Source organism: Somniosus microcephalus, chromosome 11 (assembly GCF_052327205.1).
Source record: "Somniosus microcephalus isolate GS21.2 chromosome 11, FLI_Smic_1.0, whole genome shotgun sequence".
NCBI lineage: Eukaryota > Metazoa > Chordata > Chondrichthyes > Squaliformes > Somniosidae > Somniosus > Somniosus microcephalus.
This window is the reverse complement of record NC_140997.1, coordinates 181,451,054-181,479,047: the sequence shown is the minus strand read 5'-3', so window position 1 is coordinate 181,479,047 and position 27,994 is coordinate 181,451,054. Positions and strand designations below refer to the sequence as shown.

At 41.4% G+C, this 27,994-nt stretch overlaps 1 protein-coding gene across 2 annotated transcripts; it reads left to right on the top strand.

Annotated features, from left to right (window-relative positions):
• The first annotated feature begins 5 nt into the window (after nt 1–5).
• On the top strand, nt 6–27,231 carry kbtbd8 (kelch repeat and BTB (POZ) domain containing 8). Of its 2 annotated transcripts, XM_086001476.1 has the most exons (4): nt 6–74; nt 17,251–17,458; nt 18,364–19,481; nt 22,014–27,231. In XM_086001476.1, the coding sequence occupies exons 1-4, from the start codon at nt 59–61 to the stop codon at nt 22,475–22,477; spliced, it is 1,806 nt and encodes a 601-aa protein (XP_085857602.1). In that variant the 5' UTR covers nt 6–58; the 3' UTR covers nt 22,478–27,231. The 2 variants fall into 2 exon arrangements, with proteins under 2 accessions (XP_085857602.1, XP_085857604.1); XM_086001478.1 differs by lacking the exon at nt 6–74 and having other exon boundaries at nt 17,264–17,352.
• The last annotated feature ends 763 nt before the right edge of the window (nt 27,232–27,994 follow it).

Below are 27,994 nucleotides of genomic sequence, written 5' to 3'. Positions count from 1 at the left end.
GCAGGCAGCGCTGCAAAGGGTGAAGGGGTGGTCGTTTCCCGTCATTCGACGCGGTAGAATGGCTGCAGCAGCGGGTCAGTACTGGCGCTCTGACACTTATTGTTTAAGATGCACAGAAGGGAACAATGGCCGGTGCCGGCAATACTGTGCCCTTATATTCCGGGCTAGTGGCCGCCGTGAGCTGGTGCCGGAATGCAGTCTTGTATGTGTTTGGAGCTGCCCTGGAAACAATGGGGCGGGTTAGGCAGGGGAGTAGTTTAGGGTTAGGGTGGGTATTTTAATGGGCCCCGTGCCTGGAGAACTGGCTTGTGCTGATGTGGCTTCTGAGCAACTTCTGCTTTTTATACTCTCTCTCTCTCTCTCTTTTGAGGAAAGTAGCGTTTATATGTTTTGCTTTCTGTTCCTTCACCTCTTTCCAACCCCCCTCCCCTCGAGGTTTAGGTGCGGGTTTCTTTTGTTATGGTCTAAACAATTGGTGATTGGGTTTTAAAAGTCGAGCATTTATTTAATTCCTGAAAAATTTCTTACTGGACCACAATAGCATTACACTGTTTTGTTATGCCTTTTGAGATGGGGAGGTATATGTTAATTTAATTGAGACTGCTTGGGTTCCTATATGAATAAGAACAAAGGCTTTGGTATGGGTATTGTGATAATCAGATGTGCTTTACTACCTCGAGGTAAATTGAGTACTTTAAATGGAATGGTAGCCCCTTTTACTTACACCCCCCCCCCCCCCCCCCAAAACCTGATTTTCTTAGTTCCTGCACTCTACATCTCTAAATGTTGTTTAGATGTGAAGTTAAACATTGAGAAAAAACTTCATTGAATATTAATTACATGCACATTGGATACTTTGGAAGACCATGGAGTAATTTGAAAGGATCATTTGTAAGAAATTTGGGTAGTTGGTTGTAGCTTTACAGAAGACTGGATTATTGGCTTTTGAGATCCATTTTAACTGATTTTGGAAGAGCTGACTGAATTTAGGATGTGTACTGTAGCTCCAAGATCTGAGTTGGCTAGATGAGAGATGAGCATTTCATCAGCTTTTTCTCTTTAAAAATATTTGCCCATCTTTGCCTTTTTATCAGTTATGTGTTGGATAGCAGTGTGTGGGGTATCCCTGCCTGCCTTTAATTTGTTGGAGGACTTGTCTGCAGCTCTAGTGCTTTCTATTTGCTGTCATCAATAATTGGCTAACTAGTGGGAATTACAACACTTGAGATAAGCTGTTTGACCCAACAGTTAGTGTTGGTTTATATCTCCTTCAACCACCTATCATCTATTCTTAAATGTTGAAATAGTCTGCTTCAGTTGCTAACTCAGTACTGCATTCCACAGCTTTCACAAGTCTGACAACAAAGTTCTTGTATTTCTCAATTCTAGACCCCTTGACCACTGGCAATTGTCTATTTTATCTATGCTGTCCCATCTCTTCATAATTCTAAACACTTCTATTAGATCCCCTCATGATCTTTGTAATAAATAGTCCCATTTTTTCATATTTTCTGTACTGTACCATGTCTATTGCCTCAACATACTTGCTGCAGATGTGAGATCCATTCAGTGCCCAATTGAGGAATTCTGTCTTTGATACACTCCAGAGTATCGGTTGAAAGATAAAAGGCAATGGCCCAGAAATTCGGGTCGAGGGCTTCCCATGGGTGTAAGCCCCTGACCTGCATTTACCTTGTGCGCCGGCCGTTGAGCTGTGGGCCTCCGTGGAATTGCGATCCTGGGCCGCCTCCAACTGCCGGCGCGCAGTGCTTGCGTATCCCAGGGCCGCAGTTGGTTCGATGCGTCCCCTGGGATCACATGGGCCATAGGGAGCCAATTGGAGCAGGGAATGCTTCATTCATAAGTTTGACAGGAAGGGCTGTCAAACTTATAAATACTATAAGCCCCAAAACCCCTCTAAATCTTCAAATAAATTAAAAAAAAAAAAACCTTTTTTAAACTATAAATTACATGAAATAACTATTTTAAACAAATTTAAATTTGAGAAATTATTTTCTAACGGGGCTGAAAAATAAACTTGCCTTTCTTTAAAGTATTTAAAAATAATAAACCTGTGGAAAAAATGTTTTAATTTTAATTAATTCACCACTTAGCTCGTAAAAAGCAGGCCTTGCGACTGCTTTTTATATGTCTAACTTCTGGAGACTTACATTTTTTTTTGCAGGTTTTCTCGGGAGGGTAAGTTCGATGCACATGTGCAGCCTCTCCTGCGCACGTGTTCGACCTCTGAACCCCTTTCAGGGGAACAGAAGTGCCGGTTTCCCACGCATGCAGGAAACCAGCACTTCCAATGGGCTTATGGGTGAGGTACTCTGTGCGTACTCACCTGTGGAGACCTGAATTTCTGGGCCATTGTATCAATTGCTTTATATCAATACCTGGGAGTTCTGGTTATGATGCCAACATTAGTTTGGGCACAGTTGTTCAGGACTATGTGGAGGTGAAAAGGGTGCTTCAACTTTTCTCATTGACAGCAACGTTCCAATGCAGGTCAAGTGCATTGGCATGCTAGATGTGTGGTTTACAGCTTGAAACCACTAAGTATGCAATAGAAGGGCTTCATTTAGCTCATGCAAGATCCAGGACCAAATTGTGAGGTGGATTTTTACCAGTAGAGGGCTTATCTCTTTCTGAGCACCCAGTGGGGGAGTTGACCTCATGGTTGGCACCTCTTTGCCAAAGCCCCTTGCATAAGCAGTTGGTAATAAGCAAGCTAGTATTCAGCATTGCACTTATGTCTAGAATATCATAAAATTGCATAGAGTATACAGCACAGAAACAGGCCATTTGGCCCAACTAGCCCATGCTGGTGTTTATGCTCCACTTGAGTCTCCTGTCTTCCCTCCCTATCTATCAGCATAACCCTCTATTCCCTTCTCCCTCACATGTTTATCTAGTCTCCCCTTAAATGCATCTGCTATTCCCCTCAATCACTCGCTGTAGTTGCGATTTCCACATTCTCGCCACTGTCTGGGTAAAGAAGTTTCTTCTGAATTCCCTATTTGATTTCTTAGTGACTATCTTCTATTAATGGCCACTTTAGATTAAGGATAGGAAGGGGTGAGGCCATGGAGGTGCACTGATTTCTCTTTTTCCCCCCCCCCCCCTGATTATAATTGCTCAACCTTTGGTGGCTGTGCCTTCTGTTGCCTAGGCCCCAAGCTCTGAAATTCCCTGCCTAAACCTGTCCACCTCTCTACCTCTTTCCTCCTTAAGACACACCTAATTTACTACCTCTTTGACCAAGCTTTTGGTCACCTGCCCTAATTTATCCTTGTGTGGATCGGTGTCAAATTTTATCTTAAAATACTCCTGTGCAGCGCCATGGGACTTTTACTATGTTAAAGGCACTATATAACTACAAGTTGTTGTTTTTCACCTATGTAGACAGGTGCAACAATACTCAGACCAGGTTACAGTGCCTCATGAAGATCCAATGCTTTTGGGGACTGGACTAGAGAGAAGGCTGACCCAAGGTCTTAATGGAAGGTTTTGACAGAGTGTTTCCACTTGTGGGGAAGAGCAAAATGATGGCCACAAACATGGTCCTTGTGGGGGAAAATGGACTGAATCACAGCATGCAAGTTCCCAAAGTCCAATTTTAAAAAAAATTCTGGAATCTGAGTAATAGAAATGGAATTTGACTTCAGTTATTGTGAACCAGTGACTCTACTTGTGATGTATGACATCATGGGCAGGTCTTCAAAATTTGCAGTGTGAAAGGGGATGGCTGAACAATAGAGGGTGACCAACTTTTCTGTTGGAATATTTGGAGGATGACTGGTTCAGGGGAGAGTGGGGAAAAAAAAACACTACAAATAATTGATTTTTTTCCCCTACTCTTACAGCATTTGTCTTTTTAATGATTTATGGAAAAATTTGTGCAGTATGTTTTCCCCATGGCAAAAACACCAGATCCTGAAACTCTGCTTGGGTCACTTAGCTAAATAGTTAAACATCTGAATGTTTTTCAAATTGTTAAATGTCCAACTTCCTGAATTCAGTAAGCTTTTTAAAAAATAAAAAAAATACTATGATTATGGTACAGTACAATAAGGCAAACTAAATTTTGAACTGAAGTGGATTGAAACTCAACTTGGGATAAGGAAATGGTATAAAACACAATTGTGAGTTTCTCTGATTTTAAGTGCACTTGATTGATGTTTAATTACAGATGCAAAGCACCTGCAGGTAAAAGGTTCTATTCTAACTGGAACCTTCGATTGACCTGTTAATCCTAGAAAGCTCTGATTTCAGTCTAATAAAAGAGCCCCGTGTCCTACTTTAGATAGCGAGCAGAAATGAATAAGTATTTGGAATAACATTAACAATATCTTAACTTGGTGTAATTGGGTATGGATGTATTTGTTACACTTTAAATTGGAATCTGAACTTGTCAGAACATGAGGCGATGGCAGGGAAGATTACTCCTAGGTAGGTTGTAGGAACTGCATGTAGCAATAGTGGCAAGTTGAGGGTGTGCTACTGCAGATCAGGGATCACAAGAGTATTGGGTGATTTTTTTTGTGATCTAGGATTTGGAAGCACTTGAAAGGGTGGTTGTGTTGGGAGTGCTAGGAAGGGAATTGTTGTGGTATGGGCGCATAGTGCTAGAGTTCTGGGAAATTAATGGGTGTGGGAGCATAAGTGGGTGACACTAAAGAACAGCAGCACCACTTTGGTATGTCTTGAGAGTACTCAACTACACTTAACTGGAGGACTCAAGTACTGTAAAATTAATGGGTATGTTTATAAAGTTTAATGTTTCATCTGACTAACATCAAGGCACATTCTGCAAAAACAAACTTAGTTCCTGCAGTAATGTTTGTTGTATACTACTTAGGGTTGCAAAATTCTGGGAATTTTTAAAAGAGGAAACTTTCCATGGGAATTTATAGTTTTTTTGCACACTGATGGTTTTTGTCTCTGACCCTTATATTATCTTTGTTGTCAAAAAAGACATACTGTTCCATACAAATAAAAACAGGCTTTCAAAACTTTATTTAGGTTATAATTTTGAACTTTATTGAACCCCACAAAAAAGACCCATCTAAAATAAAATAAAAAGAGCGTCAGCTTATTTAGCCTGTATTTTGTCCCTTTTGAGTCTTCTGAGTCTTCTACTCCTCATTGCTCCTCCTGATTCTCTGACTCTGGCTCTGACATGTCCATTTCCTCCTCTTAGTGTCTAGCTGTGTGGTGGACACTTCTGTATCTGGCTCAATAAGTTTGTAGGTTCGCCTGGATAGCCACCAGTTTCTCCACTCTCGTTAGTCAGCCTGCTGCGCACCTTTGTATGCGTATTCCCAAAAAGTGACCAGTTTCGTTCAGAGGCCGCTGATGGTGGGATTTGGAGTATCACCGATGCAATAGGTGACAGGGCCTCAGATGCACAAAGTCCCTTCCACCAGGTATGTGCACTGATATGCTTGCATGATTCCCATATCCCATCCCCATTCCAAAGACCTTGCTTGGTAGAGAACTTTGCCAACATCCAGATTGAGATGGTGAGAGGGTAGAAATCACATTGTAAGCACTGTTGATCTGTTCTCCAGAAAGTATTGGTCTCCCAACATGCTTTGGGTCCAGCATGTATGCTGCAGCATGAATCGGCTTGACACAAAATTCTTGACGCGTCTGTATGAATTGAACAATTGCCTTCTCTGCTTTGAGCAGCAGGGATGTGGGTAGGGCAATGCTGATTTGTTCTTTTAAATCAGTAAAAAGCCTGAACATCTGACAAGACAGCGTCATCTCCTTCAATCTGAGCAATTGCAGATGCTACTGGTGAGAGTAGTTTAAGGCTGCTAACCACTCTCTCCCAAAACACATCATCCAGCAGTATTTTCTTGATGGTGGCTTCCTATCCCCAGACTGGGATATTGCCATTTCTTGCAGTGACTCCTTACCCTCCAGAAGGCTGTTGTACATTATGACAACACCACCCCATCTAGTGTTGTTGGGCAGCTTCAGTGTGGTGTTCTTGTTCTTTGTCATTTGCTTGGAGTTGTAGGTTGCTGCAACTACCTGTTTTCCTCTGACATACTTAACAACTTGCTTGGCTCTCTTGTACAGTGCTTCCATGGTTCTCAAACCAATGATGTCCTTGAGCAGGTTAAGCCCATGAGCTGCGCACCCAATAGACGTAATATGAGTGAAGTTGTTGCATTTGGATAAATTCTGCTGCATCTTTGTGGCATTCTTTACATATGGCTTTCTACAGTGTTTGCACATGTACACAGTCTTTCCATCTTTAATGCCTGGGGTAAAATGCTTCCACACATCCGACAGTAAACGTGGCATTGTTCTATGCAGAGAAATAAAGGACATTCATCTCTGTGTCGAACTGCGGTCGATCAGCACGATTGCAACAGGGTGAGTACATTTTTGCTGATGCTCCATGTGATGGAAGCATGACCTGTACACACACGATGCTACATCACCAATAGTGTGTTATTTTGTATATTTTAAATTGAAGGACAACAGAGTTCAACAAGTAACTGGTTTATTTGGTATAAAGTCTGATTTACTTACTGCATCATCACAACATCAGAAAACAAAATGACTTCCCTCAGGACCCCTAACCTGGATCTTAAAAAAAAAAAAAAAAAACTATAGCAGTCTTACAGATACCTACAGGCCAATCTTAATTCGATATGCAAATATTACAAATAGAGGGAGCTAATCGCTCATCCACTCATCCAACCAATCAGAACACATTTGTTCACAGTCACACACAAAAAACTTGTAATTATTAAAACAAGCCAAGTAAGAAGATAAACATATATTGATTAAGAAATTCCTTAATAATTTAAGATTCCATCTCTGTTAATTTTAAGAGAGGACCTGTTGGGGGGGGGGGGGGGGGGGGAAGAAAGCAATACAAAAAAAAAATATTATGCTAGCATATGCTTTTTTGGGCAAAACTCCCAAGCTAAACTTCCTGTGGAAAATTTCCAGAAATTTGCCGGAAACTTTCCACCCCTTTGCAACCCTAATACTGCTGTGTGCCTATGCCACCTAGCTCTTATCTCACCACCTTGCTCGACCCATCCACTACCTCGTGTGTTTTCAGCCATCTAGTCAAGGACGAGCTGTAATTTCTTCTAATTAAACATCGGGAAAACCAAAGCCATTGTCTTCAGCCCTCATCACCAATTCCACCCCCTTGGTCACTATCTCAGACTGAACCAGACTGCTGACAACCTCAGCGACCTATTTGACACCAAACTGAATTTCTGACCCCATATCCTCTCCATCAGACTTCCTGCCTCAGCCTGTCTGCTGCTGACACGCTCGGCCATGCTTTTGTTACCTCTAATTAATCAACTATGCTAATATCCTCATTAAGCCTTATCTTCCACCCTCCATAAACTTGAGCTCATCCAAAACGCTGCCTGTATCCTAACCTGCAATGTCACTCACTCATCCTTCTGTGCTTGCTGACCAATGCCTCAAATTAAAAATTCTCATGTTTGTATTTAAATCCTTCCTGCAGCCTTCCTAACTCTGCCTTTCTCCAACTCTGGCCTACTGTGCTTCTCCCACTCCTTTTGACCAACTGTTGCCTTCAGCTTGAATTCCTCCCTAACCTTCTCTGCTTATCTCCTTGAAGGCCCTCCATAAAATCTACCTCTTTGATGAAGCTTTTAGTCACCTGTCATAATAAAGACTTGCACTTATATAAGCACCTTTCACAACATGATGTCCCTTTTACAGCCAGGAAATACTTTGGCTGCTGTGTTTTACATTACAACAATTTGCACACGGCAGACGCTCCACAAACAGCAATGTGATAATGACCAGATAATCTGTTTTTAGTGATTTTATTTTTTGAGGGATAAATATTGGCCAGGACACCAGGGATAACTCCCCTGCTTTTTTGAAATAGTGCCATAGGATCAGATGGGCGGAACAGTGGCAAATGGAATTTAACCCGGAAAAGTGCGAGGTGATGCACTTTGGGGGGACTAACAAGGCAAGGGAATACACAATGAATGGAAAGACCCTAGGCAAGACTGAGGGTCAGAGGGATCTGGGTGTGCAAGTACACAGATCCCTGAAGGCGGCGGAACAGGTGGATAAGGTGGTAAAAAAGGCATATGGGATACTTGCCTTCATTAGCCGAGGCATTGAATATAAGAGCAAGGAGGTTATGATGGAGCTGTATAAAACACTGGTTAGGCCACAGCTGGAATACTGTGTGCAGTTCTGGTCGCCACACTACAGGAAGGATGTGATCGCGCTAGAGAGTGCAGAGGAGGTTCACTAGGATGTTACCAGGGCTGGAGCGCTTCAGCTATGAAGAGAGACTGGGCAGATTGGGTTTGTTTTCCTTGGAGCAGAGGAGGCTGAGGGGGGACATGATTGAGGTGTACAAAATTATGAGGGGCATAGATAGGATGGATGCTGAGGAGCTTTTTCCCTTAGTAGAGGGGTCAATAACTAGGGCATAGATTCAAGGTAAAGGGCAGGAGGTTTAGAGGGGATTTGAGAGAACTTTTTCACCCAGAGGGTGGTTGGAGTCTGGAACTCACTGCCTGAAAGGGTTGTGGAGGCAGGAACCCTCACAACATTTAAGAAGCATTTGGATGAGCACTTGAAATGCCATAGCATACAAGGCTACGGACCAAATGCTGGAATATGGGATTAGATTAGACAGGGCTTGATGGCTGGCGCGGACACGATGGGCCGAAGGGCCTCTATCCATGCTGTATTACTCTATGACCTCAGAGCAAATGGGGCCTCTGTTTAATGTCTCATCTGAAAGATGGCACCTCCTACAGTGCAGCACTCTCAGCACTGCACTGGAGTGTTAACCTAGATTTTTTTTTTTTTTCTTTTGTGCTTAAATCCCTGGAGTGAGACTTAAACCCACAATCTTCTGACTCGAGGCGAGGGTGCTCCCAATTGAGCTACGGCTGACCCGTGGTCAGCCTGATAGCTCCTTTGACTATCAATTTTTGTCTGATTATGCACCTATGAAGCACCTTGGTGTTTGCTATATAAATGCAAGTTTTTGCAGCGTAAACAGGAAGCATGATTGCTACCTACTATGTTGCTATCTAAACTGAAAATGGCTATGGTTGCATTTCTATAATTTGAATCTGATTAGGTTGATGTGGAGCTAGATTGCAAGTCACAAACTTTAATAATTAGATTTTTTTCTCTTGCACTGATACCCCAATACAACTCTTCACTTAATGAGCATATGTTGTGTAACTTTTTTTGTGATCACACTGAATTATCAACAAGGAACTTTGGTCTGATTTGGTGTGACAATTAGTTGAATTGTCTAATTTGCTCTGCATACCATTTCCTCCTTTTTTAGTTTGAACTTTTTTTTTGTAAATGTTGTTTAAGAAACTGAGTTTCATTTTATACATGAAAATAAATTGGAGTTTGTTGGCCTGCTTGTGGTTTTTTTTGCCCAATAATAGACCAGTATTTAATTCAAGTAAGAGAACCTGACAAGGATGTTGGTTTTCATTTGCAACATTTATTAAAAAAAAACAAAAAAAACCCACTAGGTACAGATGTTTGCTTACTCCCAGTATTATTGCAGTTAAGTTTTTGCAAATACCCATTCATTTGCTCAATGAGTAATCAAAGCTTTTTACTTCTGCAGATTAAGGATTTGTCAAATGAACAAGAGGGTTGATGAGGGTAGTGCAGTCGTATGTATGGACTTTCAAAAGGTGTTTGACAAAGTAGCACATAAGAATTAACAAAATTAAAGCCCATAGGATTAAAGGGACAGTGGCAGCATTGATACAAAATTGGCTAAAGGGCAAAAAGCAGTAGTGGTGAATGGTTGATTGTTTCAACTATAGGGCAGTATAAAGGGGTCAATATAGGACTATTTTTGAATTATATTAATTTGGAATTGGGTATAGAGGGCATAATTTCAAAGTTTGCAGATGAGGCAAAACTCTAATGTAGTAAAGTGAGGAGGATAATAACAGACTTCAGAAGGGCATAGACAGACTGGTGAAATGGCAGATTAAATTTAACACTGAAGTGATGCATTTTGGTAGAATGAATGAGGAGATGCAATATGAACTAAATGGTACAATTTTAAAGGGGGTGCAGGAACAAGAGACCTGGGGATGCATGTACAAATATTTGAAGGTGGCAGGACCAGTTGAAGGGATCCTTGGCTTAAACAAGGAAGTTATGCTAAACCTTTATGAAATAGTGGTTAGGTTGAAGCTGGAATCATGGGCCATCCTTTGTGTGTGAGGGGTGTACATGTCTGGAGGGGCTGTGCAAGTTCTGGGTTTAGGCATGTGAAGTGCATGTTCTAAAACCAAGAACTTTTGATCTGTCAAAGTTTCTTGACTGATCCTCCACATCCCTGGGAGAAGGGCCTCTGTGGGTGGAGAGTTGCGCTATTTGTGCAACTTCTGTCCACTGCCCATGAAATTCTTACACCTGGTAAAAGTGGGCGTAAGGCCTGCTTTTACCAGCATAAGTTTGATGATTTTATTCTCTTTTTTAAAACTCTTATACATTAAAAACCCTGTCCAATAAGGTAAGTTTATTTTTAGCCCTGTTAACAATTTTTTTTAAATTTGTTTAAAATATTTAAATGGCATTTTAATTTTATAACTTTTTGTTGTGATTCCCCCATTCATACTTGTGGCTCTAAGTATGAATGGGGATTCCCTCCTTTTATTGGTTGGGCCGGCCCAAGTGATCCCAGTGGCTAGCTCTGCCAAGAGCACGATGGGCTGAATGACTGCCTCCTGTAATTTTCCACATAAAATTTGGTGGCTGTATATTTTAATATAACAAACTTTGGTGCCAGCATTGAGCACCTGTCATTTCTAAATGAATAAATGTATTTATTTATTTTGTGCAAATTACACTTGTGTATCCATATGCAGTAAAGCTCTTTAGTACCAAAAAAGATATTGATAAAAATGAGGTGGGCAAGCTGGAACAGATTTGATTCAAGCTAGGAAGTAACTTGAATATTGGTGAGTTGGCCTGCAGTCAGTTGCATTTGGTCTGATTTCCCTGAGCCCTGTTTCTTTACTGGCAAATTAAACAAGCTGTGAATAATTTAAGCAACAACAAACTTAGTCAATGTTGCAATGTACTTGTTGCAACTATACTTCTGTTTGGCCTGCTAATCTAAGTGTGAATGAGACTTCTTAACACAAGATGCTGATATATTGGGATCAAATTCAATGACTAATGTGAAAATTAAATGAGTGGCCTTGCTACCTCTGCATAGGGAATGCTGCCAGCAAAAACCCTAGTGGCTAAGTTATTAAAACCCTCTGGCTGCTGGCTATTCTGAATATCTGCTATGAAAAAGCAAGCTACCATTCTACATGTTTAATGATTGACTCTGTGTGTCTGCTGACATCTTTAGCTAAAGTTGGTATCCAATTATCTAGTTCTGTTCATGTACTTATTTTGCCAGCACATCTATTTTGAAAGACTACCATACAGGAACGGTAGCATAGTGGTTGTTACTGGACTAGTAATCCAGAAGCCTGGACTAATGATCCAGAGATGTGAGTTCAAATCCCACCATGGCAGCTGGGGAATTTAAATTAATTTAAATAAATCGGGAATAAAAAGCTAGTATCAGTAATGGTGACCATGAAACTATCATTGTTGTAAAAACTTATCTGGCTCACTAATGTCCTTTTTTAGGGAAGGAAATCTTCTGTCCTTACCTGGTCTGGCCTATATGTGACTCCAGACCCACAGCAATATGATTGACTCTTAACTGTCCTCTGAAATGGCCTAGCAAGCCACTCAGTTGTAAAAACAATAATAAAACCAGATGGACCACCTGGCATCAACCTTTGCACTGGCTACAGACATGACAACAGCATACCCAGCCCAGTCAACCCTGCAAAGTCTTCCTCACCAACATCTGGGGACTTGTGCCAAAATTGGGAGAGCTGTCCCACAGACTAGTCAAGCAACAGCCTGACCTAGTCATACTCCCAGAATCATACCTTTCAGCCAATGTCCCAAACTCCTCCATCACCATCCCTGGGTATGTCCTGTCCCACCGGCAGGACAGACTCACCAGGGGTGGCAACACAGTGGTATACAGTCGGGAAGGAGTGACCCTGGGAGCCCTCAACATTGACTCTGGACCCCATGAAGTTTCAGGTCAAACATGGGCAAGGAAACCTCCTGCTAATTATCACCTACCGTCCTCCCTCAGCTGATGAATTGGTACTCCGCCATGTCAAACACCACTTGGAAGAAGCACAGAGTAGCAAGGACACAATGTACTCTAGGTGGGGGACTTTAATGTCCCGCACCAAGAGTGTCTCGGTAGCACCACTACTGACCGAGCTAGCCGAGTCCTGAAGGACATAGCTGCCAGTCTGGGCCTGTGACAGGTGGTGAGCACCAACATGAGGGAAAAACTTACTTGACCTTGTCCTCCCCAATCTTCCTGTCACAGATGCATCTGTCCATGACCACATTGGTAGTGGTGACCACCGCAGTGTCATTGTGGAGATGAAGTCCTGATTTCACACTGAGGACACCTTCCATTGTGTTGTATGGCACTACCATCATGCTAAATAGGACAGATTCAGAGCAGATCTAGCAGCTCAAAACTGGGCATCCAAGAGGTGCTGTGGGCCATCAGCAGCAGAATTGTATTCCACCACAATTTGTAACCTCATGGCCTGGCATTTACCTTGCTGTACTATTACCACCAAGCTAGGGGCCCAACCTTGATTCAACAAGGAGTGTAGAAGAGCATGCCAGGAGCAGCACCAGGTGTCTCTTAAAAATGCAGTGCCAACCTGGGGAAGCTGCAACACAGGACTACATGCATGCTCAGAAGCAGCATGTTATAGACAGAGCTAAGCAATTCCCCAATCAACAGATCAGATCAAAGCTCTGCAGTCCTGCCACATCAGTTATGAATGGTGGTGGACCATTAAACAACTAACTGAGGGAGGACGAGGCTCCATGGATATCCCCATCCTCAATAATGGTGGAGCCCAGCACATGAGTGCAAAAGGCAAAGCTGAAGTGCTTGCAACCATCTTCAGCCAGATGTGCGAAGTGGATGATCCATATTAGCCTCCTCCTGAGGTCCCCACCACCACAAGCCAGTCTTCAGCCAATTTGATTCACTCTGTGATATCAAGAAATGGCTGAGCACACTGGATATAGCAAAGGCCATGGGCCCAGACAACATCCCGGCTGTCATGCTGAAGACTTGTGCTCCAGAACTAGCCGTGCCTCTAACCAAGCTGTTCCAGTACAGCTACAACACTGGCATCTATCTGACAATGTGGAAAACTGCCCAGGTATGTCCTGTCCACAAAGCAGGACAAATCCAACCTGGCCAATTACTGCCCATCAATCTACACTCAATCATCAGCAAAGTGATGGAAGGTGTCGTCAACAGTGCTATCAAGCAGCACTTATTCACCAATAACCTGCTCACTGAGGCCCAGTTTGGGTTCCTCCAGACCTCATTACAGCCTTGGTCCAAACATGGGCAAAAGAGCTGAATTCCAGAAGTGAGGTCAGTGACTGCCCTTGACATCAAGGCAGCATTTGACAGTGTGGCTTCAAGGAGCCTTAGTGAAATTGAAGTCAATGGGAATTGGGGTGGTGGGAGAGGGGGGTAAACTCTCCACTGGTTGGAGTCCTACCTAGCACAAAGGAATGCAGTTGGCGGTCAATCATCACAGCCCCAGGGCATTGCTGCAGGAGTTCCTCAGGGCAGTGTTCTAGGCCCAACCATCTTCAGCTGTTTTTCAATGACCTTCCCTCCAACATAAGGTCACAAGTGGGGATGTTTGCTGATGACTGCAGTGTTCAGTGCCATTCGCAACTCCTCAGATAATGCAGTCCATGCCCACATGCAGCAAAATCTGGACAACATTTGGGCTTGGGCTGATAAGTAGCAGGTAACATTCACGCCACAAGTGCTGGGCAAAGACTTTCTCCAACAAGCGAGTGTCTAACCACTGCCCCTTGACATTAAACTGCATTACCATCGCCAAATCCCCCACCATCCAATATCCTGGGGGTCACCATTGACCAGAAACTTCACTGGACCAACCACACACATACTGTGGCAACAAGAGCAGGTCAGAGGCTGAGTACTCTGGAGTGTCTCACCTGACTCCCCAAAGCCTTTCCACCATCTACAAGGCACAAGTCAGGAGTGTGATGGAATACTGTTACTTGCCTGGATGAGTGCAGCTCCAACAACAGTCAAAGCTCCACACCATCCAAGACAGCAGCCCACTTGATTGGCACCCCATCCACCACCTTAAACATTCACTCCCTCTGCCACCATGGCTTGTGTGCATCATCTCTACAAGATGCACTGCAGCAACTCTCCAAGACTGCTTCAGCAGCACCTCTCAAATCCACAGCCTCTACCACCTAGAAGGACAAGGTGTTCCCATGTGTCTGCTTCCCAAGTTATACCATCCTGATTTGGAAGTATATTGCTGATCCTTCATCGTCGCTGGGTCAAAATCCTGGAACTCCCTAACAGCACTAGGAGTGCCTTCACCACACTGACTACATCGGTTCAAGAAGGTGGCTCACCACCACCTTCTCGAGGGCAACTAGAGATGGGCAATAAATGTTGGCCTTGCCAGTGACACCCAGATCCCATGAACGAATATTTTATAAAAAAAAAAAAAAAAAATTGAATGCCTACCAGAGAGCCTTTTAATTCACCAGGAGTGGCATTTGGTTGTAGAAAAATCTTAAATAAAACCATTTTGCTCCAGGGCATCATGTGATGGTTCCTCATGTGCAGCTCCACTGAGTCCAGTAAGTTCATCCATGGCTGTAAATAACTCAAACCATTTGCTCTCCTTTGTCTTGCCCCTTGCCCTTTTCTTTTCACTGTTCCCCCTTTTTCCCCATTTGCATCTTTTTTTGGCACTGGCTGCTTTTTGTAGCTCCGACATGCTGGTCACTTTTAAAATAAAAAGCACTCAACAGTTAATATATTGGAAATTTTTACTCAACATATGCAAGTGCTTTGAGCAGCTGATTTTCCCACCAGCAAAGAGCAATCAACAAGCCCAAGAGTGGCAGAGATGAGACGGGTGGTGTTGGCAATATCAGTGCTTTGGTATCAAAAGGTGATGAGGGAAACAGGTGGCTACTGCTTCCATCTTGCTTCATCCTTCCACACTACTGCTCTGGATATTCTCCTCTCACTGTTAGCCTGTCTCTCCAACTCTGTCTGAACTTATTTGTGTTTGAATTCATTAAGGCTCTCAGCTAGAGTAGTTGTTCTGTTCTGCTACTGGTGGATTTAAACTTTGCTTCCCCCTTTAGCATTCTCTCAACAATAGAGGAACACAAATTTGCATGTCCAATCCTGATTCATTCTGCTTGCTTTCTTGACCTTTCTCTTGTGCAGCACATGAGGGTCAACAACTGACTAATCTTTCTGCTTGCTCACTTCTAAAAATTTGTGTTCAGTTTGATTTTGAAATGCCTTAATGCTCCTAGCTTCATGTTTCTAATGAAATTATCAGGCACCTATAGCCTCTTCCAAAGATGAAATTCAGTAACTTGTGCAGTTACTATTGAAAGTTTTAAATCTTCCCTACACCACCACAGAAGGATGAATGAGTCTGATCCCTGTGCCATGTGGAGAGTTGGAAATAATTTGTGGAAGGATGAAGCGAGGCTAGTGCAAGTTCAGGAGGTTTGAAGCCAGAGTGCAGTAATCGGGCAAGGTGGAATTAGAAGCATGTTCTTGAGGGCAGGGACATAACGGCTGAAAGTTTATCATCCAATGACTAGGCAGAAATGGCAAACAAGCCTCAATCTAGACTCTGGAGTACAGGGTTTGGGTTGACCGATGTCCAGAGAAGATTTCCGCTTTGTGCCACTATTGGTCCTCTGTGAAGATTGCAGGTTGGAGCCTATCTTCAACACATGAACCGGCTAACACCAGTGCAGTATTGAGGAAATGGTGCATTGCCAGATGAGATGTTAAATTTGTGGCCTTGTTCTGTTGTGGGTGGGGGGGGGGGGTCAGTTATACAAAGGAGTTCTCTTTGCCCTTGTTCTAGTCTGGATTTCAGAGTAATTTGTTGGATGTAAAGCTCTTGTAATGTCTTGATGTGGTAATGTACTATATAAATGCAAATCTCCTTCCCAGTTGTGAAAGATTTAATTCAGTAATAAAATCTCTTCCTTCGGTTACTTCAGTGCTGCAATATTTTGGGCCACTATTTGGGTGAAATATGAATTGTAAATGATTTTGAGCATATTATTGTAGACTGTTTTCATTAGCATTGTTGGACTTTGCTAGTTATTTCTTGTGTTTGGCTCCAAAGACCCCTCAGTAGCAAGACCTCACTCCCCTACAAAGTGAGTGTCCTTAAATTCACAATATCTGGAGTCGTTGCCAATGATTTAACAGAAAACCCTTTATTTAAAAAAAAATAAAAAAAAATAAAAAAATCTTGTACGTCAAACGAGGCAGATTCTGGATTTAACATGACTCCTTGTAAGTATGGTATTTACAAATTAAGCTTAATATAGGAGTAGTATCAGTAAGGGGAGCTGCTTTAATGCTTATTAATTCTGTACTTGGTGAAACTCTGGATGGAGTGTGGACCCACCACATCTACAATGTGGGCCTTGTCACTGAAGCACCCTGAAATGTGGTATAGCTGTTACTGCATTGCTGTAAAGACTTAGATGAATCCTTTCACCTCTGAGCATTGCTTGCACACTGACCTGTCATACTGGTGTAGTACTATCCTAGTGGTCTCTATTGTGTAGTTTTGAGTTGCTGACCTGCAGCTGCTGGGGCTGGGTTGAAACTGACTAAACCTGTTACTTGGGCTGAGTATGTTCCCCTCTGCTGTACAAGTCTTGGTCTGGAATTGAATTAATTTTTATGTCCTCGGACTGGGGGAAATGTGCTATCCCTGTGTTCCACCTTGTTCTCTTGGGGGTCCTGATATTTGTGCTACTGGAATAAAAATAAAAACTGCCTGAAATAGACATCTAAACTCTATCAGCATCTGAAAGGACAGGTTAATATTTCAGGTAGACCTCACCAGAACTGAGCTACTTCTGCCAAACCAGCCTTGACGTTACAGACCCCTCTTGTTGGGTGTGTTAATATTTTGAACTAAATTTTCTTTGAGGTCTGAAGCTGCCTGTGTGAATATATTTGTATGACTATTGTTTTTTTGTCTGATGTAATACTAGCATCCTGTTTTTCCACAGAGTTGAATAAGTTTTTACTGGGACACAATGGAGTTTCAAGTACAAGCCAGAATGTTGGGATGGACCCTGCACATGCATGTAGCATTCTGCAGCAGCTTAAATGTATGTACGATGAACAGCAGCTGACAGACATTGTGGTGGAGGTAGACCATGGAAAAACGTTTTCCTGTCACCGAAATGTACTCGCTGCAATTAGTCCTTACTTTAGGTACGCTTTTGCTGTTTTGGTAGCTAGTCGCATACTAATATTACAAACCAGCTTATGGCGTATCAAAGCGGTGGGAATGGGGGAAATACATGTGAACTGAAATAACCATTTTATCTTTGAATCTAAACTAACTTGTGAAGGATTTGAAGTTCTAGTTCTTTGTAACTAACCAACAATGCACAAATGATGTGGAATTCAATGAATAACCTAATTTCTGCTTTAACTAAGGAAATCCCAGATAGGGTTTAAGACTCTAGAACATAATTCCTGAGCATCATTATAGCCTTGCTCTGTGCCAGTAAGCCACAGTAAAATAAGTTTAAAATGTTTTTCATTTGCTTCTGTAGAAAATAAATCTCATGAAAAACTATTTCTTTAGTCCTTTGTGGATTATAGCAGTTATTCATTGTTTAATTCTTCCGTGTACTCAATGTTAGTGTAGTTTCACACAGCTTTTGAGTAAAATAGTTAAAGGTTGGAGAATTTAGGAAATTTTTTTTTTTCAGTTCATCAATTGGTAGCATTTCCTCTAAACTGGAAGGTTAGGAGTTCAAACCCTATTCCAAGGCATGAATGCATAATTTAGGTTGTCCCAGTGTGGTACCAAGGGAACTGTTTCAGATGAGGTCGCAGCTGCTTGTTCCAATAGTTCATAAACATTAAAGATCAATGGGTTTATTCACATAATGGAGTTGTCCTAGCCAATATTCCAATCAAATAAATTGATCAGTCATTCATCCCATTGCTGTTTGGTTTCTTCTGTGCAAAAGTAGCTGTCATGTTTGCTCATCACTACATTGCAAAGTAATTAATTGTATGCTAACATGCTTTCGTGATGCATTGCTATATGGATGAAAATCTTATTCCAGAATGGGTTCAGTTCATTGAAGCTTTTTGTTTCGTAGGTCGATGTTCACAAGTGGCCTTACAGAGAGCACGCAGAAAAAAGTGCGAATTGTGGGAGTGGAAGAAGATGCAATGTGGCTTGTGTTGGACTATGCATATACATCCAGAATATCACTGACCGAGGTCAATGTGCAGGCTCTTTTCACAGCTGCTAGTCTCTTCCAGATTCCATCCTTGCAGGACCAGTGTGCCCAGTATATGATCAGCCGACTAGATCCTCAGAACTCCATTGGGGTTTTCATGTTTGCTGATGCTTATGGACACCAGGAATTGAAGGAGAAATCGCAAGATTATATTAGAAAGAAAATTTTGTGTGTTGCCAAAGAGCAGGAGTTCCTCCATTTGACTAAAGATCAGCTCACAAGCATTCTAAATAGTGATGACCTAAATGTGGAAAAGGAAGAGTGTGTTTATGAAAGCATAATTCAGTGGCTTGAGCATAACCGAGACAAAAGGGAGCCGCATCTTGCAGACATTTTTGCCAAATGTATACGTGTACCTCTGATGGAAGAGACCTTTTTACAGAAAATCCCTTGCACTTTTGCACAGGCTATGGCTAGAAACTCCTTAGAAGATAGAAACAATGAAGGGGCTGATGGCTGTAGGCCAAGGCTTGGTATGACTGCTTCGCAGATGATTATCTGCTTTGAGGCTGCCAACAAACACTCAGGAAAGAAACAAACTGTGCCTTGTTTAGATACCGTCACAGGAGAAGTCTTCAAATTATGCAAGCCTCCCAACGATTTAAGGGAGGTGGGAATCCTGGTGTCCCCTGATAATGACATTTATATTGCAGGAGGTTACAGGCCAAGTAACAGCGATGTATCTATAGATCACAAAGCAGAGAGTGATTTCTGGATGCATGACCACGCAACAAACAGGTGGCTGCCCAGAGCTCCATTGCTGAGGGCACGAATAGGGTGTAAACTACTTTTTTGTTGTAGCAAAATTTATGCAATTGGAGGTCGGGTGTATGAAGGCGATGGGCGGAATGCACTAAAATCAGTGGAGTGCTATGATGGCAGGGACAATTGCTGGATAGCTGTCTGTCCGATGCCTGTTGCTATGGAGTTTCACACTGCTGTGGAGTATCAAGATAGTATCTATGTGTTACAAGGTAAGGGTGTGGGTGCCCAGTGTACCCATTGTTGTATTACATTAATTTTAACCCTTTGGTAAGCAATCTAAATTGCCATTCAGTAATTCTGAGTCGGTTTGACTTACTGTATTCACTGCCCTGACTAGTTTGTTGCCAGCTGATGGTAGAAGTACATCTCCTAAGACTTGAGCTAATTTCAGTGCCAAATTCATAGTATGCGATTGCTGAGCTAACTCCTAAATGCTCTTTAGTAACACTATGCTAGCTTTGGTATGAATGTTGGAGCTAGTACTAGTAAGTAGGTGTGAGTGTTCATTGGTATATTTCTGTTTTTTAAAAACCCCTTTTTTTTAATTGGGGTACTTGCTTGGCAAGAGTACTATTTATTCCTGTATTTGTATGGCTATATTGATTCAGCTCTAACTAACTGCTTTTAATTCAGGGTGTGAGATAATTGTCAGAACTTTGGCTCGAACATGGACAAAACTAAAAGCCGTCCTAAAGCTGATGTTCTGACCTGAATTGAAAAATCACAGTTGCGCACTTTTTATTGTGGAATCTAAAGTCTTGCCCTGCAAAAAGTTATCGTGGCTCTTGCCTGCTGCGTGGATCTAAATCTATTGTGGGATACGGAATTCTCATCCCAGAGCTGCAGCATCTGTTGGGAGCCAGGAGCGCTGGTGGTGGTGAGGTGCTGCTTCTCTAGTATATAGTTGTGCATTTACAACTTATTTATTTTTACACTGCAGCTTGAAGCATAGCACTAGAGGTATCTTCATGCCATTTTCATAGATTCCTAAACCTTTTATTTTGTATTTGAATTAGAAAAATATATTTGCAGTAGCTTCTGAAGGTCACTGGTTAAATATTAAAATCTATTTGGTTGGAATGGTTGTGTCCTCATTACAGCAAGTGCCAAAAATAAATCTCCATGCAGTGTACAAGTTGGCAGTATGCATGTCTCCACTGTCTAGATGGAACTTAGCCAGTCATCAGTAGGTTTGTAGCTTATTAAATTTTTGCTACATTGCACTCCATTGCAATATGGTTTTTAAAACTAGCTAATGAGGAACAGGAGACTGAACCACCAAATATTGTGCTGGCAGATTATAATACTAAAAGCTTATTGCTGATGCATTACCACATGGTGCTAATACAGCAGTGAATTATTCTATTGAGAATATTCTGACAATGGTGTCCCATGAAATAGCACTTGTTTCAGGTTTTATCTATTGTGATTTGATTAAGAAATGGGAAATTCTGCAAGTTCTAATGTAATCTTGATGTACTTTTATGCTTGTGTAATGTGCACTCATTGCAGAGACTAGCACTTACATTTGTGCAACAGATTCTTAACCATCAATGGGAAGCTGGTCATTACTGTCTTGTGATTATGAAATGAGATACAGGTAGACTATCCTTTATCCGAACTTCCAAAAACCTCTGAAAACCGAAAGTTTTTTCGTTCGGCGTAAGTCGTGCGCACGACAGGACAGGAGTGGTCCTCCGGGGCCCACAACAAGACCTCCTGCAGATTGTCGACACGCCGGCTTTCGCTCTCTAAGTGTGAGAGAGCTCTGCCTTTCCCTGTGAGCAGGGCAGAGGGTCAGAGTTCCCTCCTGGGTAGGAGATTGCAGGTCGAGCCAGGCAGTGTGAAGGAGGTACAGGGAGAGTGAACCCAACAATACAGCGGTCTGTCCGATAGCTGCAGCGGCCCGTCCGATATGCTGCCGTTCTATCCAAACTTCCGGATAGACCAGCGCTAATGTTGTCAGATACGAAGGTTTTCATCTCCGTATCTGACAACAAACACTTGCAACAGCTTGTAAACACTCGGCCCGTGGCTTGGAAGCGTCTCTGAAGCTGTTGCTAAGCTACAGAGACGCTTTCCAGAGCCTGCCTGTGAAAAGAATGCTAGGAGTTTCCCAGTCTGAAATAATACCTTCTGAAATCTGAAAATTTCCAAAAACCAAAACACAGCTGGTCCCAAGGTTTTCGGATAAGGGATAGTCAACCTGTACTACAGGTTAAATGCTAAGCCATATGTCCATACATTTAACAATTGGGTGCTTAAACCCCCCCCCCCCCCCCCCCAAGCTGAAACACTAAGCTTCTCCTTTGTTGCATTTTTGTCATACAAATGAATCCACTTGGTGAACAGGATTTAAAAAAAAAAAATCATGTGGAATAATTTGAGTTACAAAGATTTTTTTTTTATCACTACCTCCCCTACCATGCATCAACTGGGGCCAGATAGGTGACCAGTTCCCACACCTTGTCAAGTGTTCTGAAACAGGCATGAGGGAATGGCTAGGGATGCTCTGATCCCACAGTGTTGTAGTTGAAATCAGGAACTCTGCATTACAGCAATTGTGTGTAAACTCCTCCATCACTAGTGCAGTTGGTTGATGGTCCAATACACTGTGCCATGCTAAACCCTATTGGTAAACTAATTATCTTGCTTTAACACCTAGGTTAATGAGTTGGATAACAACTCCAGCTTCAATCATGAGTTGGGCAACAAGTCTAAATTGCCTTTCTTTTGTTTAGGTGAATTTTTCCTGTGCTACAACCCTCATAAAGACTACTGGGGCTGTCTGACACCAATGAACGTGCCTAGATCCCAGGGACTATCGGCTGTCTGCAAAGATTCTGTCTACTATGTAGCTGGAATTTGTAAAGCACATCAACGGATGCTTACAGTAGAGACTTATGACATCCAACTTAATAAATGGCTGCGGAAGAAAGACCTTCCACTAGATCAGTCCACAAATCCCTACATTAAACTCTTCTTGCTCCTGAACAAACTGCACCTTTTTGTGCGAGCAACGCAAGTGGTGGTGGAGGAACACGTTTTCCGTACCAGCCGTAAAAATTCTTTGTACCAGTATGATGAAGAATCTGATCAATGGAAGAAAGTGTACGAGTCACCAGACAAGCTATGGGACCTTGGTCGCCATTTTGAATGTGTTGTTGCCAAACTTTATCCACAATGTCTTCAGAAAGTGTTTTGATTTTTCTTCTGGCAACTTGCATGAACTAATGGTGTGACATGGGTTAACAGTATTTTGTGTAATCAAAATGGCTATTTTAAAAGCACTAATGAAACCAGATGGGTGCTTTTGAAAGTAGCAGTGTTTTTGAACTGGTTCAGAAGTTTAGTTTTGTAATCAAATTTTGCTAACTTTTCACTGGTGCTGGGGAATATAAAAGTGCAATTACTTACATGGATTACAGCTTATTTTATTTTTAGCTGGCTCATTCAATGGCATTTCTTGACTTGTATAGCAGTTGTCCATTGCCTGGCAATCTTAACTATGCAGACTAGCAGGCAAAATTCAGCTTGGCAGTAAGAAGTTGCTTTGCCCAATGGTATGGAAAAACTAAAGCCTTTAATGAGACATACGGGTATAAATTTGTTAATTGATACAGATGCTGCTAATTTTGAAGTGTCTGTATTTCAGAATTGACCACTTTACATTTAGTTACCTGACTCAAATGTGAAGGTATTTTTAATGGCTAGATCTTAATGGGAAGCAAGAGTTGAATAGTTTCTACATCACCTGGGATAGCCAGTTGTCCTGGGATCAAGCCTTGGAATTAGCACACTGCATAGAATAGCAGTTACCTAAGTTATTTCATTCTGTCCCTTCATTGTTTAAGAACTTGAATAAATCTTTCAGTTTTAACTACACAGCTTTGAAAGACTGAAAATATGCAATTAACAAGTGACAACCCTTTAGCTAGTTAATGAAGTGGATATGATAACCACTTGGTGCATCTACCTACTGTGATAACCAGGTATATAGATTTGGGGTGGAGCAGAGAGCTTTGATAAACACTGATTTATGCCCTTTGCAAACTAAATTAATCTTTGAGAAATGGCTTCAGTAAGCATTGTGGTCAGCTCTTGGTGCTGCAGTAAAACCAGAACTTTACTAGTCAACTTTGCAGAATTCAATGTCTTGAGTCCCCTGTTAATTTGAACAGACTAGAATTGCTGTGATGAATCTTGCATTTTGTAACTTGAGAATGAAGCAGGTAATTGAATATTTTTCCTCTTGAGTACATCTCTAACTACTGCAGAAGCTGAAAACCATGAATGATTGCTGCCTTTCCATGGAGCAATTTTTTGTGCATTTTACATGCAGTAAATCTTGTCCAGTGTATAATCAACCTTTTGAATGTGCAGCATAATTCACCTAAGGTGATGAATGGTACAGATGTAAACTATTCTTATCTCGAGTCTGATTTCACATTGTACCAATTTTCCTAATGTTGGTGTAACCTACAAACATACAAGTATTGATTGCCCTATTTTAATTATATGCCCTCTACATTATGCATATCCTGCATTAATTAAAAAAATATCCTTGTCTTGCCAAGTACAGTTGAAGCAAACTAACCTACCCACATTATAGCATTTGGAAATATATCAACAAATCGGACAAACTTGATCATCAAAGTGAGTTGGAGGCTAAACTTTCATCCTGTGATGGCCCCTTATCTCCTTGTGACACTTCACAGGTGGATTGGTGCAAAATGTAAGTTTGCTGGGTGGGGGATGCTTTTTGGACCTCGCTATTCCCGGGCAAAACAAAAGCTAAAATATTTGTTTGTACAAACCTGGTACATGGCACCAAACCATAATTAGCCTGGTATTAATCTGATAATCACGTTGGATCCCTTGACCAGACTTGTGCCATTTAAAATGTACTGATGGGAATAAAAGGCTAATTTATTTAGCGGAACTGTTTCCTATGCACTTGAGGTCACAATTCTGGCCACTACTACCCAATGTTTGTCATCTGTTCTGTTTTGATGCAGTTCACTCTTAAAAGCTGAGTTTTAAATCTTACCTGTATTTTAAAACCATTCCTTGGTGCACAAAATAACATTAGACCAGTTATACAGTTCTGACAAGCTGTGCATATAAGTGAGTTATTAAAGCTGCATTTCCTTTGATTTTAAAATCACTAACTTGCTTACCTTGTACAGTCTAAAACCATGGGCTTTGAAGTTCAGTGCTCATATAATGGATATTTTAGGTGGTACACAGTTAACAAGCTCATTAAAATTGAATGGAAATAACCATGTGGTACCTAATGCAGCAAATGGCTTGCATGCACTAGATGGCACTAAATCATCTTTGCATTAGCATGTAAAATCTTCTGGGAAAGGTTGAATTGTACAAGCAGTAAAATTGCATCTGTGGGAAACTTTTATCTACAAGTGCTGCACTGCCTTGTGATTCCAATGTCATCCTTGCCCATTAACCTTAGTTGGAAAGGCAATCGTTTCCTCTTGGAATAGTTTGAAGTAAACTGCACTGATTTGAACTTTCCGAGGGCTGCAACCAGTAGATTTGATTGTATTTTACAACTTATTAGTCATATAAATGTTTCAATTGTAGTTTCACGTCATTTCTAATACTGGACACCTTGGCAGAAAGTTTGTGTGTTACCTTGATTGTAGAAATTGCAACATCCAATCCATGACATCTTTTTTGCATTTCATTCAAGTGAGGATGAATTTTAAATTCCTAGTGTCCATAATGCAATACCAGAATCATCTGACAAATTACCTAATGGATTGACTGTCTAAAAGGACCAGATAAGACTATGTAATCTAGGCCAAGCTAGTCAGTCAAACTATGTGAAAAGTAAATCCCTATATTGATGGATATCTAGTAGTTCCACCCCACTTAAATCTTGGCGTGAAAATAATTTCACAACTTTGCTGCATTATTTTTCATCCAGTTGAGCAGTGGGCATCACTGATTCTCTAAGCATGGTGTTCTCCACACTTGCAAGTAGCTCAAACAATGCAATCAGTTGTAATTACATGGTTTTTAACTCGATTCAGGAGCTGGACATTTTTAGTGAGTATTGCTTTATTGAAATAGATGTATGGGGAGTATGATTGTTGCCTTTAGGGACTTGGTGGTGCAGTGGGTTTGTATACACTTGGCTATAGACCTGAACACTCAATTGCCATTGATGGGAACTTTCTTTGGCTATAATAAGGATACTATATAAAATGACTGACTGACTGGTACGTGCACTAGTGTCATGGGAGTATGTGTCTAAATACCAGATTAAACTGCTATGGCCAGAATGCCCTATGAGTGCTATACCTGAACAGGATGTTTGATACTGATTTTTCAATTGGCTGCATGTTCCATCTACTTAAAACCCTTGCATAGAATTTGTTGCTCCACTCACCAAAAAAAAACCCTCTGGTTTTCCTGTATCTGGTGTTTACAGCTTTCCCAGAGCTCTGCACTACCTTGGTCTTGCCACTTGTGGCAAAAGGTCCGATATAACTAAATCTCAGAAGCCCTATAATTTGTAGTACACATGGCAACATTCTGGTGAGTGTCCACAGTAGGTGCAGGTTATATTAGCTACCGTAAGTGAACTGGTAAGCAAGCCACTAGCTAATAGAGTAGACTTGGTTTCTTTCCACTTTTGGTTGTTTCTTCAAACTAAGAACCCCAACTATAGTACATGCCTAGTTGCAACGTAGGTAGTTTTTAATGTCAAAGATGGTGCATTGTAATAGGTTAAATGCTTTTGTTCTAGCTGGTATTCTACATTATTCCAATTTAACAATTTTTATATACTTCAAGCATCTATAGGAGGAAAAAAAGATGTTATTTAAAACCTCTTTTGTAGGGAGAGTTCTGTCCATAAACTTAACTTGCATTTTATTGCCCACACCATAATGGGAATGGAAGAAATCTGGAATAAACATTCACTAGTTTCTGCCTGCAGAAATGTTAATATGGCAGCTATATTTTATGAAATCAAAATGGCAAAACTTAATTTTTCCTTGAATGCTGAATGTGGGGAATATATGGTGTGCTGAGTTTTACATTAGGTTAAAAGCAATAATGAAGGTTCAGAAATGTTCTGGGCAGTAACATTTTGGGTATGGATGGCATTGTTTAGAAGTTGGTTATACCATCTTGATTGTTTGACTGCAACTCTCTGGCTACTTACAACAGTGCACCACAAAGAAATCCCCTAAGATCTTTCAAACTGATTTATTTTTTTGTTTTCATTGAATTTTCATTATGGAGTACTTTAGCTCCAATCTCTATTTTTAACCACTGTACAACTTTAACTGCAAACTTTTTGAAGCACCTTTCCAGATATAGTGTTTCATTAAGTAGTGTAAGAAGCTATACCATGGAAGAGTGTAATGTTTAATTTTCAGAAATCCTGTTTTCTTAATTAAACAACAATTGCTGCTGTTTAGGACAATCTTTATTTATAGAGGATATATTGAATTGGCCTGAAAAATTAATGAAATATATAATAGAATTGGTATAAGTGAACCCTCAGTGCACCGTGATATTCAACCATCTGACTCATTGTATAAATACAAAAGCTGGTTTCTGATTTGTGAAGTTGAAACTGCATTTTTGTAAGAATTTGTAGAATTTAGATATATTTGCACTGTAGATTTGCTGAATTTTTTTGTTGCTTCAGCTGTGAAAGCTGCTCATTCCATTGTGTGCAAAGACTTGGCTATAGTTGATGTGACTTGAAATGTATGTTCAGGTTTATATGTCACTTGAATTTTTTTTGAGATGTAAAATGACATCTAGCTGTACTTGCACATGAATTGAATGCTTCGGAATTGGTGTTCAGATGGGATAAGCTGGTTTACTTGATATGTGATGTAGTTTTAAAGTACTGTGTGACTTGTAATGACATGAGACTATATTCTTGAAATAAACTGATCAAAATGAGAAACCATCCATCTTTTAATTTGGTTATTCCTTTTGGATACCACAAAGTAAGCCCAATGGATATAGTGGGTAACACTTTTGGTGCACTCTGATTTCCTTATGGAATGTTTAAAGGGCACCTCCTGAGTATCAATATACCAGCTTACAAAAGCAAAATACTGCAGATGCTGGAAATACTCAGCAGCTCAGGCAGCAGCTGTGGAGAGAGAAACAGTTAACGTTTCAGGTCAATGACCCTTCGTCCGAACTGGTAAAAAGCTGGTGATCGAACAGGTTTTTAAGCAAGTGCAGGGAAAGGGGGGGGGGGAAGGAGAGAGGAGAGGAGGAAAGAACTGATGCGCTATCAATTACTCATAAAAGACTGAGTTAGAAGAGTAACCAAAGGCTTTTATTAACAGAATGGAGGTCTGCCTCGAGTGGTCGACCGGTCCAGGATACCAAGGGCTGGGGAGCAGTCACCTTTATACTAGGACCTGTGGGAGGAGTCAGCCGAGGCATGTCCAGGCATGTACACAGTGGAATACAAACAGGACAAACAAAATACAAACAGTGGTTTACCACATTCACCCCTTGTTTAAAATTGAGTCCGGCGGGGTGAAGTGTATTAAAAGTTAGTGTATTGGAGTCTCTCCGGAGGTCTTGTCTGCCGCTGTGATCGGCGTGGTGACGGCAGGGGTAGTGAAGCTTCCGGCGTCGAGTCCAGCGTAGGCTGTGGCACAGGCGTGTCGTCCTCGTAGATGTCGAGCGGGGCCCAGGCCTGCCGTCTGCTGGG

What these genes read in the sequence shown, in the direction of transcription:
- kbtbd8 (XM_086001476.1), top strand. An exon ending in GCAATTAGTCCTTACTTTAG is followed by an intron (nt 17,459 to 18,363) that starts GTACGCTTTTGC and finishes TTTGTTTCGTAG; the next exon opens with GTCGATGTTCACAAGTGGCC. An exon ending in TAGTATCTATGTGTTACAAG is followed by an intron (nt 19,482 to 22,013) that starts GTAAGGGTGTGG and finishes TCTTTTGTTTAG; the next exon opens with GTGAATTTTTCCTGTGCTAC.